Genomic DNA, 11,193 nt, shown 5'->3' with positions numbered 1-11,193 from the left:
AGGCTTTTCACATTAAATAAGCCGGGATATTCCTGTAGCTTGCATGATGTAAGCGGCCGTGTTTGTTCACCTGTCAAGATACGCTGCAGTACACCCACCATCAACAGCCCCCTCTGTTTGTCTGGTTTGTTAAGCCAGGCTTGTGGTATTAAATTTGTATCAGAGGCAGCATGACATGAATAGGGAGTGTCATTATGTAGAGCACCTTTGGTTACACAGTATGGTATCGTTTACATCGCTCGTTCCAAATTGAAATCCAAGTCGATTGTCAGCGTCATAGTTTCACATAAGCCTCGCAGACACTTGAGTTTCTCTTGAAAATCTCAGCTCACTGTGCAAACGGCTTTAAAATGATCCAGCACCCTTATTGGAATAAAATGAAACAATGAGCATATGGGAAGTTTCACTGCTGTTTACAATCTTCTACTGTTTCCCACAAAAAAAACAACCCCTAAATATTTGGCTTGTCATCTTCCTCTGATCTTTCTTTCCAAGTGCAACATTAGGCAATAATCAGCTGACCACTGTTGTATTAGATTCATACACACATTTCTCAATAAAGATTGTTTTCGTGGAGCGTGAACAAGCATGACACGCCCTCCGTAACTACCTCCTTTAACTCAGCTAATGCAAGAGGAATGAACAAACCTTTCCAGCATAACACCCATCTGTATGACCTAAAGCGCACACACACACAGGGCTCGAAACGTAATCTCTCACCAGGGTAAAGGAAGCAGGAATGTTCAGCATGGATTCATTTACAAATTAGCATGTAGAGTTGACAACACCAATGGTGTCGGATGGTGAATTTTCAACATGTGTTTGAGTTACTTTTCAAGCTTTTCAGCAAAACTTGGAAATTAGTAACTCAGACTGGACTATTTTTGTAACTATGTATATCTGCTTGTGTTATCCTTCACAGATGGAGAGTATATGACATTCACCAGATATGAGCCTATTGGAGTTTGTGGGCAAATTATCCCCGTGAGTATAAGTCTTTCCTCAAGGGACATGTACAAGAACGAAAATGAAAAGTCAGATAAGAAAGACCTGGCTGAGTATGAAAGAGAAACTGGCCAGTTTATTGGATTATGTTCATGATTTTCCAGTAATTCCCTGACAGTCATTGTTTATTTTGGTAAGACCCACTCAAAAAGCCCCCCCCAAAAATGACTATGCCATTGAGGTTGAGTAATGATAAATGAGAAGAGAAGGGATTTCACGTGTTCGGCTTTCAGGGAGGGAGAATGACGAGAAAGGATGAAGGAGACACTGCTGATTGTGCAAGAGTGCAGAAAGCGTGTGGTTCTGCCCCCAGCCCCATGGGTTCCTCTGTAAGGCAGAAATAACACAGGCCTGCGTGTTGTATAGCGATACGGCTCTATTGCACATGTGTTGCAATTTCCCGACTTTCTCAGAATGCTGTGGGAAGAAAAAGCACTGTACCAGTGCCGAGAACATTTTCTCACTTGACTTTGTTTAGACAGAATGAAAATGAGAGTAAGTGACTTAAGAGCAATGAGTTATTGAACTTGACTTGTGACCACCCAGCGTGTCAGTTGCTTGATTTGTCTGGCTTGTGTGCTTGTTGTGCACAGTGGAACTTCCCTCTGATGATGACTGCGTGGAAGCTGGGCCCAGCGGTGGCGTGTGGAAACACTGTTGTCCTAAAACCAGCTGAGCAGACGCCACTCACCTGCCTCTATATAGCTGCTCTCGCCAAGGAGGTATATCTTTTAGACACTCAATAGCACAAACACTGCCATTCTTATAGTTTTTTTGTTTTTGCTAAAAGCACGAATTTTACCTGTGAATTTCCCCAATGCTATATTGTTTTGCTTACATCTTTAGAGTGAAGTTCTGGATTTTTTTTTTCTTATTTTGGGGTTTATTGTGAATAATCTACAAAATAAGAGACAAATAAAAACCTGAAACGTAGCCCATACAAAATGTTTTCACTTCCTTTTACTCTGATACCAGGGATGAATTCAGAAGTTGCCTGAATAGTTAATCCTCAGAGGCTGTTTAGAGAACCCCGTGAACACAGCAGGCAGGTCAGGGTTAACAACAAAACAAAAAGGCTGGGCAGTGGGTGCATCGATCAGAGTAACTAAGAAGACCCGTGGCCATTTTCGAGGAAGTGTAAGGATCCACAGCTTATGAAGAATAATCCATTTTTTAAAGAAAAGCTGTTGTAGTTTACAGCCGAGCTCTTGCTCTGAATATTAAGAAGAAAGTCTGATGCTTCGAATTCCTTAGACTAAGACAATTTTTATTGTCATTTTATATACACATAGTGTGTACAAAAGGAAATTTCGTTTTGTAAAAAGCTTTCAGACAGTAAATTAGCAGCAGCTTAGCAGGGAAATTAACATTTCCATTTCATAAAGTGCAGCAGAGAGTGCTGAATGAGAACATGAAAATGGAAGAAAGTGAATTGATTACATTGGACCAACTTTTACCTGCATGTAAAAATGCTATTTTAGAGAAAGGTTTATCTCCCTGCACATAAAAACAATTCTTAATAATTGTTTCATTTACAATTTCCTAATAATATAGTTATAGAAGTTTGTCGTGCTGCTTTCTATTAGAGCTTTTACACCACAAGTGACTCTAGATGCTTGAATAAGTGTTTTTTTTTTTAGGAGAAAGCAAATTATTACTTCATCATATGAAAGTACTGTACAAAAGAATTAAGCATTTCAGTTTACTTTATAATTAGACTCTAACAATTTAAATTGAAAGAGAACAAATCCATCATAGAGACCTGACTCGGAAAAAATAATAAAACCACAACTAATATCAAAGGTGTGGTTTTATGTGTGGACACAACGATGAGTTTGTCTGGCTGCTTAGAGGCAATATTCAAAAACGTAACATTTTACGCAGTTGTGAAAATTTCTTTTATCTTTAAAGCAAGGCGATTTTCTTAGCTTTAAAGAAGTGGAATTTGGATACTTGTTTGTTATTTCACAGATTTAACCTGAACACTTGTGAAATATAAACGCTGACACGTCGCAAGAGAACGCTGACATACCAAATAAAAGATCTAAAGTATTATCTCATAATGTAATACAAACAGTTCAGCTAAGACAGTTGAGTCATCAGAAAGTATGATTAAGAACTCTAACAAATGTGTTTTTCATTTTAAACCAGTAGTGTGTGCTAAATGGGTTGCAGTGCATTGCACAGTGCACTATTCTTCTGCTTTTAAGAATCAAGATTGAGACTGAGCTGTCTGAACAAAATAGAAATAAACAGATGTGTAAGTTAAACAGCACAGGAACGATGCAGGCTCATATTACGATCCAGTCCCACTAAGTTATGTGCAAATCTAAGTGTCCACATCTGCTCGTTTTCCGGTGTGTCCTCTTCAGCTGCGCCTTCTTTGTTTAGGAGACTATCTGTCTGGAGCCCTCTTCCTTATGATCTTGGTCCCTAGTTAAAGACAGGTTGGGTGGGGTCTGGATTCCCCCCACAACGCCTACGGTTTTGCTTGGCTCTGCTGTCATCTCCGCTAAAGCTTGTTTCCTCTCATATTGTTTTGACAGGCTGGGTTTCCACCGGGAGTCATCAATATTTTGCCAGGATACGGTCCAACAGCAGGAGCTGCAATTGCTTCGCACATGGGCATAGACAAAGTTGCTTTCACGGGATCAACCGAGGTTTGTATTTCTCAGATCTCCAGCTGCTGCTTGCTTGCTTTTGTCACAGGGAACAAGTGACACAGTGACCAACATGTGCATAGCATAAGGAGCAGAGTGGGTAATAAGAGGATGTTGTGTGCGTAGTCCTAATAACAAACAAATGGGATCTTACATAAGATGCATAACATGTCATTAATCCTTGTGATGAGGCTTTGATTTTATCTTACACAGATGCACATCTGGTTAAAACCAGATATTTACATACACTCAATAAAAATAATCATATAATTGCTTTTTGCTGTCTGATAGTAAACTAGTAAACTATTATTTCTTTTATACAACAGTTGGGAATACTAAGATTGTTCGTGTTTTAAGTACAAGAAGACTTAGGGAGAGAGAATTAAAAATCAGTTTAAAACACAACTAATCTGGCAATGCGCTTTTGGTCATCTTCCATTTGGAACACCAATTTGTGTTTAAACCTTTACTTCCTAATTGCTATTTTGCTTCAACATTTCTATATTGTTACCTTCCTAAAATATTAGTTACATTTTAGCCTAAATTACCTCCTCATGTTGCTGGTCACTGCTTGCAAAAATGGACAATATCACCAGTTGAGTGAATCATGCATTTCCACCCCTACTTTAATAATAGTCTGTGTCAAGAATGTGACTTATTTTTTGTGAACTTTTTAGTTTTTTACTAAAAATAAAAACAAACAAAAAGACTTGCACCATTATTTTAAGAATAACAATGTAATAGTAATCTTTTCTAACAATTCTACCTATTTTGTGAAGTGCAAAAGTCCCTTCCATAGAAAACAACCAAACATTATGATGCTACCTCTCTCTATCTCATAGTTTGGAGGGTGACCTTAGACTGGCAGGTTCCCTCCTTTTTCCCTCCAAATATAATGATGGTCATTGTTTAAACAATTAGTCTTAAGGCCACTCAAAAAAGATGAGTGGAGTTGTCTTTTGTTCTTTAACTGTACCTTTAAGAAAATGGCTTCTTCCTCTCTGATTGGCCTTTCAGTCCATGTCAGGGCAGGACATTTTTCTTTGGAAAATTTCTCTTAGCTTCAGTCTTCATCTTCACAAGTTTCCTAAATTGTAATTTTTGGTTTATACTGGAAGCACATTTTAAACCAAAAAACATATTTTTAGAACAAACAAACAAAAAAAAAAAAAAATCTTTTTTCTCAAAGGTATGTCGGCTGAAGATTCCCATGGTCTTTTTGCTTGCATTTGACTATTTGACCAAATGAATGTGGTGCCTTCAGGAATCAGGAAAGCATTCCCTAGGATAAACCAAACGAATAGAGATCCACCATTCTCCTTTTGCTATCTCTGAGGATTCTTTTAAAACCTCCATATAATGTCAAGCTATAAGGTTGTGTGGGGAGTTGCTTTAAAAAAGCTAACTCAAATTAAGGGAATTGCCTAATTCATATAAAGTTGTGAATATGAAGGAGATGGTAAAAATAGGTTTTGAAAAAACTATATTGTTAGTTTTTTTTGGCATTTAGTAAATATCATATTTTTGCACCCTTTATTGACCTAAAATGTTTTTTGATGTAATGTGACACAGTGAGGAAATACAGGGTACATATAGTTTTATACAGAGTATTTAAATATATGGTTTGGTATTTTCCCTCTTATAGTATAAAATATATTTCCTTGAGATTTAGTGCATATATATATATATATATATATATATTCATATTCTCTTCCATGTTAAAAACTTTTTTTCTTTATCTAACTGGATCTAGAGCGGATAAACCTCGATTTGTTTTATAGAACAGGAAAGCAGCGAATGCAAAGCAAAAGGAAATACCATTTTAGGTGTTGAGTGTTGTGGTCTGAACAGATTCCTGCGGCAGACATCAGAGAGACAGCAAGTAACGTCTCTGCAGATAATTTATAAACATCTGTCATGTCCACCTGACTACATTCTCTGTTCTAATCCTTCACAGCAATGCAAAAACGATGTGTTTATGAAGTACCTTTGAAAATGAACCATGTCTCCTCTGATTCATGTATGTTTGAGCTGTAAGCAACATCTGATAAGCCTCTGCATGCTCAGACATAACACTCCACTGCTTGGAGCCACATAGAGAAATGCTAAAACTGAAATCTAGCTAACCAAAGACAAAATTGCTGCAGTTATTGATGCACTGGCATTTTATTTAAATCATTGATAGGTATCTATGCTGCAACCCCAATAGATCATATCTACTTGCAGGAAGGGACTTACAGTTACGTCACTAACTGTGAGCAAAAATAAGTGATCAACAGATACAGGTACAGACCTACATCACTTTGGTCAGCTGTGTTTGTTTTATAAGTGCTTTACAAATCAGTCTAACCAATCCCCAATTCAGTATGTGGTGCTGTTCTTTTAAGCCAATATTTGTATTTTTTCCCCTCATTTACCTAATGTGAATGACACAATGTTGGCCTATGTCTATCAAGACTGAAAATCAATCATGATTTCAAAATCACGTCATTTATTAATAAGTCAGATTAACAAAACAGTAACAACAGATAGATGCCAATGCATAGGTGAGAAATGGGGATATGAGCGACTTTTGTTTTTTCAGGTAAATTAGCTAAATGTCTTATTACTCTTTGAAGGCAACAACACGCATCATTTCTGAGTTTCCTGATAAAGGTGCTGTTATCGACTGTTTCAACGACAAATATTACAAGACAGGGGAAAACCAAATTTTACCCCAGTTTCCTATTATTTTCCTATCTATGTTGGTACATTGAAAACATGTTCCACAGATTAGTCTATCTTTAAAAGATTTTCACTCATTCCATTTACATCTTGATTATTAGTCAAATAATCAGAAAGTAAGTCATGCTGCTATTGGTTAGAGCTATTTCAATCAGTCATGGTGAGGTCATTTAAATACAACATAGGCAATACTTCTCTTTAATTGGTTATTTATTGTTTACCAAACCAAAGGCCAATTACAAAGTAATTGGCCTGTTTTATTCAGACGTAATCAGATATATTACTTTCAAAAATAGTTAGAAATAGTAAAAATAAAAGTTACAACTTCATTATCCATATGAGCATGTGACCTTGCAGAGCTTAAATGGAGATTATCTTGGATTTTTCTGAGTATACTGCAAATCAGTACTGTGTCAGATTAAGATAAGACAACATAAACACAGAAACATAAATCTTTTCCTAATTATATGTTCACATTTTACGAGTGCCCCAGTTTATTTTGACTGTTTTCCCTGTTGTTTTTATATTATCTGGAGTCAATTAGTGTGCGAAAAAGGCGTCGCTGTCAGAGACGGCTGATGCCCAGACGATGAGTCACTGGGCTGTATTAGAAATGGGGAAAGACACAAGCATCCCCTCACAGAGTTTGAACTACAGGTGGATTTTAGAGGGAAAAACTCATCCTGACTCATGTATCACTGGTACTCTACATAGAGGACTCTAAAGACCCAGCATGCTTTCCTTTACTCTGGGATAAGCAAATGCAAACCTCCACTGAGTCAGCCACTTTATGTTTCTGATCAAAGCCAGACAATATATCTTTTAAAGTACAAAGTCAAAGCAAGCGTTGTTTTTATACAGCTTGAGAACCGGGCTAAACTTTTCTCTTATCATCATCAGTTTGCACAGAAAGATACTGAAAGAAGATGATGCTTTTCCATGAGCTGGAGTGTTTTAGTTTAGACACTGAGCGGGTACTTTTCCACTTAATCTTGTCTGTTTCTATGGAAAGTAAAACAGGGATTGTGAGTAACAGGAAAGATGAGTACTTACCAGGGGGTGTTGGATTGTGAGGGAGCTAATGTGGGAGGATTTTAAAGGTTTCTTATCTGTCTGCTTTGCAATGTCTCAGAAATACGGATTTATTTATTTTTTTACCCTAAACTCTTTAAAGAGGAAAATTGTTCTTTGCCAGTATATAAATAGAATTAAATAACAAACCATAACAGCAGTCTGCAGCATAAAAACAACTGGCAAAGCCAGCACGGGATTCAATTCTCAAGTTAAAGTATGTGAAAATGTATAGCCTAAAATTATGACCTGTAAAATGACAAAACTTTTGCTTGTAATACTAAACATGCGGTTTTAAAATCATTTATGCATGTGAGTTTTCTGACCAAAGAGGGTTTTCCCCAAAGCTTTCTCAACAAAGAATGTAGCTCTTAAATGCTTTATTTATTGTTCTCCAGTGCTGGTTATGTGATATAATCTCTCCTGATAAGAAGTAAAGAGGAAACAATGATAATAGAAAGATAAGGAAAAAAGCCACAGGCAAATCCCCACTGGTTTTTCATATCAGAACACTGGACCAGTTTCATAGCAAACAAAACTTCCCACAGTTGGCTGGATCACAGGACACCACCCACACACCTTGTGGTTGCCTCTTCCTGCCCCTTGCTACATATCAGATGCTGTTCCAAGCTGAAACATCATTTTGTTTTCCTGCCGGTGTCTGCGAAAAACCCGTAATCGATATTCATGCTCTGTGTTTGCTGAACTCATGTTTCATGCAGCTGGCCGACTGCTGCATTCCTTGTTTGGAGCAAAGCAGCTTCTTCAACTTATTCAATGTCTTGGGATGATTTACTAAACTGGCTTCAAGCCTATCTCTCTTGGTAAACTTTGAATCTGTTCTTTTCACAAGGTTGGCAAGCTAATCCAAGAGGCGGCGGGGAAGAGTAACCTGAAGAGAATAACGCTGGAGCTGGGAGGGAAGAATCCCAACATCATATTTGCAGATGCAGACTGTAAGTTTCCAAGCAGTCAAAGTGCTTGTATCTAGAATATGTAATGGCCTTCTTCCAGCTGCTGCTTGTAAATATTGCTGCCATATAGTAATTAGGTGCTATTTGAGGAGCCTCAAAACGTCTGAAACTTACAAAGCTTTAAAAACACATTAGAAAAGGCAAATTAATTTCTTTTTTATTCTCACATCGCCACTCAATGGTATTATGAATGGCCTCGCACACTTCCCGTATCCAGTCAACATTAAAACAAAAGAACCAACATCTCCAACTCTTTCTTTATGGCAGTGTAACACTGTGAAAAATAACTTTTAGCCAAAACGTGTACCATTATGACAATGTCTCACACCACCATATCCAGCTGTTACATCTTTCTGACCCTCATCTATACAGTAAAGTTCTAGATTTAATAGACTTTCATACATAGTGACCATTAGATTTTTTCCACTAAAAATTGCTGGGAGAAAATGTAACTAAATACCTTTATGCATTTTTTCCCCTTAGAGGTGTTGTTTCTCATATGTAATTCTCTCTCATTGTTGCTCCTCAGTGTGTGAAAACAATAAAATGTAATTCAAATAAGACTAAACTCAAAGTAAAATTGAGGGATTTTTAAAACAGCTCGAACTGACTCTACAGAAAAATGTAGACAGATGTTTCAAAGAGGAATACTGTAAAACCCTCTCACTGAATGATATAACTTTGTGGAATAGTGTAGCTGGTATTAAGTGTTGTCCTGCAGACAAAGAAGACTGATAGAGCAAAAATCTTTAAAGCAAGGGTTCATTTAATATAGTAAGAAACAATATTTTCTTCTGCTTTTATTAAAACGTTCACTGTCAGATTAAAGAGCTGAAAAAATCAGTTCATTTTAAGATTTTTTCTTAACTGGTTAACATTTTTACCACTTATTGCCTTTGGAAGGTTAGGTTGAACCTCCTCAAACATTGTCAAAAAAATATTTATAAATCCTGACAATCTCTCAAATTAATGCATCGTTATTTATCCTCCAACCAAGATGAAGATGGATTTCTTAGAAACTTAAGATACTGAAAAGGTTAAGAAACACAGACAGCAGACAATTTTTGTTACAGACAGTGATATTCTACCTTTAGATAAGACATTTTAATTAGGGATTAAATATGATAAACAAATCACAAAACTCAGCTTATGCATTAGCAATAATGAATATCAAACCCTGATGATAGTCCCTGGATTCCATATTTATTGAGCTACTAAAACTGAAACACTTTTATGCAATAAAGCAACATGATTTAATTTATGTGATGTTATCTGTTTGTGCAAGTGTGTGTGTATTTTTTAATTGCTTTTCACTGTAATTTACAGCAAGTTAAAGACAACAATCACAGAATTTGTCCAACATGAAAGGGGCAAACATCATGTTTTGTTTTCTAATGATCTAACAAGCCTATTTGTCTCTGTCAGCATTTTATTCAAATAAAAGACTACCTTATATCATTGAAAAGATTTAAAGCCTTAATGTGCTTTGAAAAGTTCTGGTTGAATGCATTTTATGCAACCTGGAGGTGCCCAACCAAAGTAAGGGGGCAGACATTTTCAAATGCTTTCAACAGGCGTGAGAGGGGCTCACTGGGGCCTGTAAATCAAGAGAATGGACCCTGACTCAGTTGGGTGCTTCAGCCGAGACTAATAAATCAGAAGGGGTCCATTAACCCTTTCCGTCCTGTTGGTGTCGGATTTGCATAGGATGCCTACAGCATCAGCAAAAGTGTCTTTCCTACGACATTTCCAGCAGTAGAACAATTGTTGATTGTTTATAGTCAATGGTTTCTCTTAATGAGAAAGTCACTTCTTTTATGTATTGATTTGCTAAAAACTCTTTTCTTCACAGTGGATGTGGCGGTTGAACAGGCCCATCAGGGCGTGTTTTTCAACGCAGGCCAATGCTGTACAGCAGGTTCACGCATTTTTGTGGAGGATTCCATATATGATGAGTTTGTCCGAAGGAGCGTGGAACGAGCCAAAAGGAGGATAGTCGGCAGCCCCTTTGACCCTACAACTGAGCAGGGTCCACAGGTGAAATCTAGTTTGGTTAATCTTTTACCTTTTTACCTATATCTTTTTTTAAATCTGTTAAATTTAGCTTTTTATGTCCAAATCCTATTATTTTGGTCACTCAATGAAATCTAAAGACAAATTTATGGACTGGTGGATTGCAGGTGAATTCAGATGAATCATGTGTGTGAATTTGAATATTCTCGACCTCTGCAGATCAGTCGGGAGCAGCAGAATCGTGTGTTGGAGTTCATCCAGAGCGGCATCAATGAAGGAGCCAAGCTGGAGTGTGGAGGCAAAGCTCTGGGCCTGAAAGGGTTCTTCATCGAACCCACCGTGTTCTCTAACGTGACAGACGACATGCGTATCGCCAGAGAAGAGGTAAAACATTAGACAGAAGAAAAATTACAAATCATTTCAACACATATAAGTAAATATATGAGACGGCAGGTGTTGAAGTAAGTTATGTTTTTACAAGAGAAAAATTAGAGAAAGTCAAGATAATATGGATAAGGTCCATAAAGCATAGCTTTTTTCCAAAAATATGTTTATATGAGTAATAATGCGTTATTATTATGATTATTATTAGTTTTAGCAGTAGTATTAGCATATTTCAGTAATAACGTATTTGAACCTTTTTCTTCTATAAGTACAATTTAACAAAACACGATAAAAAAAAAAAATAAATATATATATATATATATATATATATATATATATATATATATACAGTACTATTGCTA

The 11,193-nt window shown here is 36.8% G+C and overlaps 1 protein-coding gene across 1 annotated transcript in view; it reads left to right on the top strand.

Moving 5' to 3' along the window:
* The first annotated feature begins 827 nt into the window (after nucleotides 1–827).
* aldh1a2 (aldehyde dehydrogenase 1 family member A2) overlaps nucleotides 828–11,193 on the top strand; it is a 13,845-nt gene continuing 3,479 nt past the window's right edge. The window contains exons 1-6 of the mRNA XM_015391836.1: nucleotides 828–984; nucleotides 1,599–1,727; nucleotides 3,552–3,665; nucleotides 8,314–8,416; nucleotides 10,287–10,471; nucleotides 10,667–10,831. Coding sequence (XP_015247322.1) covers nucleotides 934–984; nucleotides 1,599–1,727; nucleotides 3,552–3,665; nucleotides 8,314–8,416; nucleotides 10,287–10,471; nucleotides 10,667–10,831 — 747 coding nt within the window. The 5' untranslated portion in view covers nucleotides 828–933. The remainder of the gene's footprint in view (nucleotides 985–1,598; nucleotides 1,728–3,551; nucleotides 3,666–8,313; nucleotides 8,417–10,286; nucleotides 10,472–10,666; nucleotides 10,832–11,193) is intronic.

Source organism: Cyprinodon variegatus, unplaced genomic scaffold, assembly GCF_000732505.1.
Source record: "Cyprinodon variegatus isolate N-32 unplaced genomic scaffold, C_variegatus-1.0 Scaffold561, whole genome shotgun sequence".
Classification (NCBI taxonomy): Eukaryota; Metazoa; Chordata; class Actinopteri; order Cyprinodontiformes; family Cyprinodontidae; genus Cyprinodon; species Cyprinodon variegatus.
The sequence above is the reverse complement of the archived record's forward strand: the minus strand, read 5'-3'. Positions and strand labels throughout refer to the sequence as shown.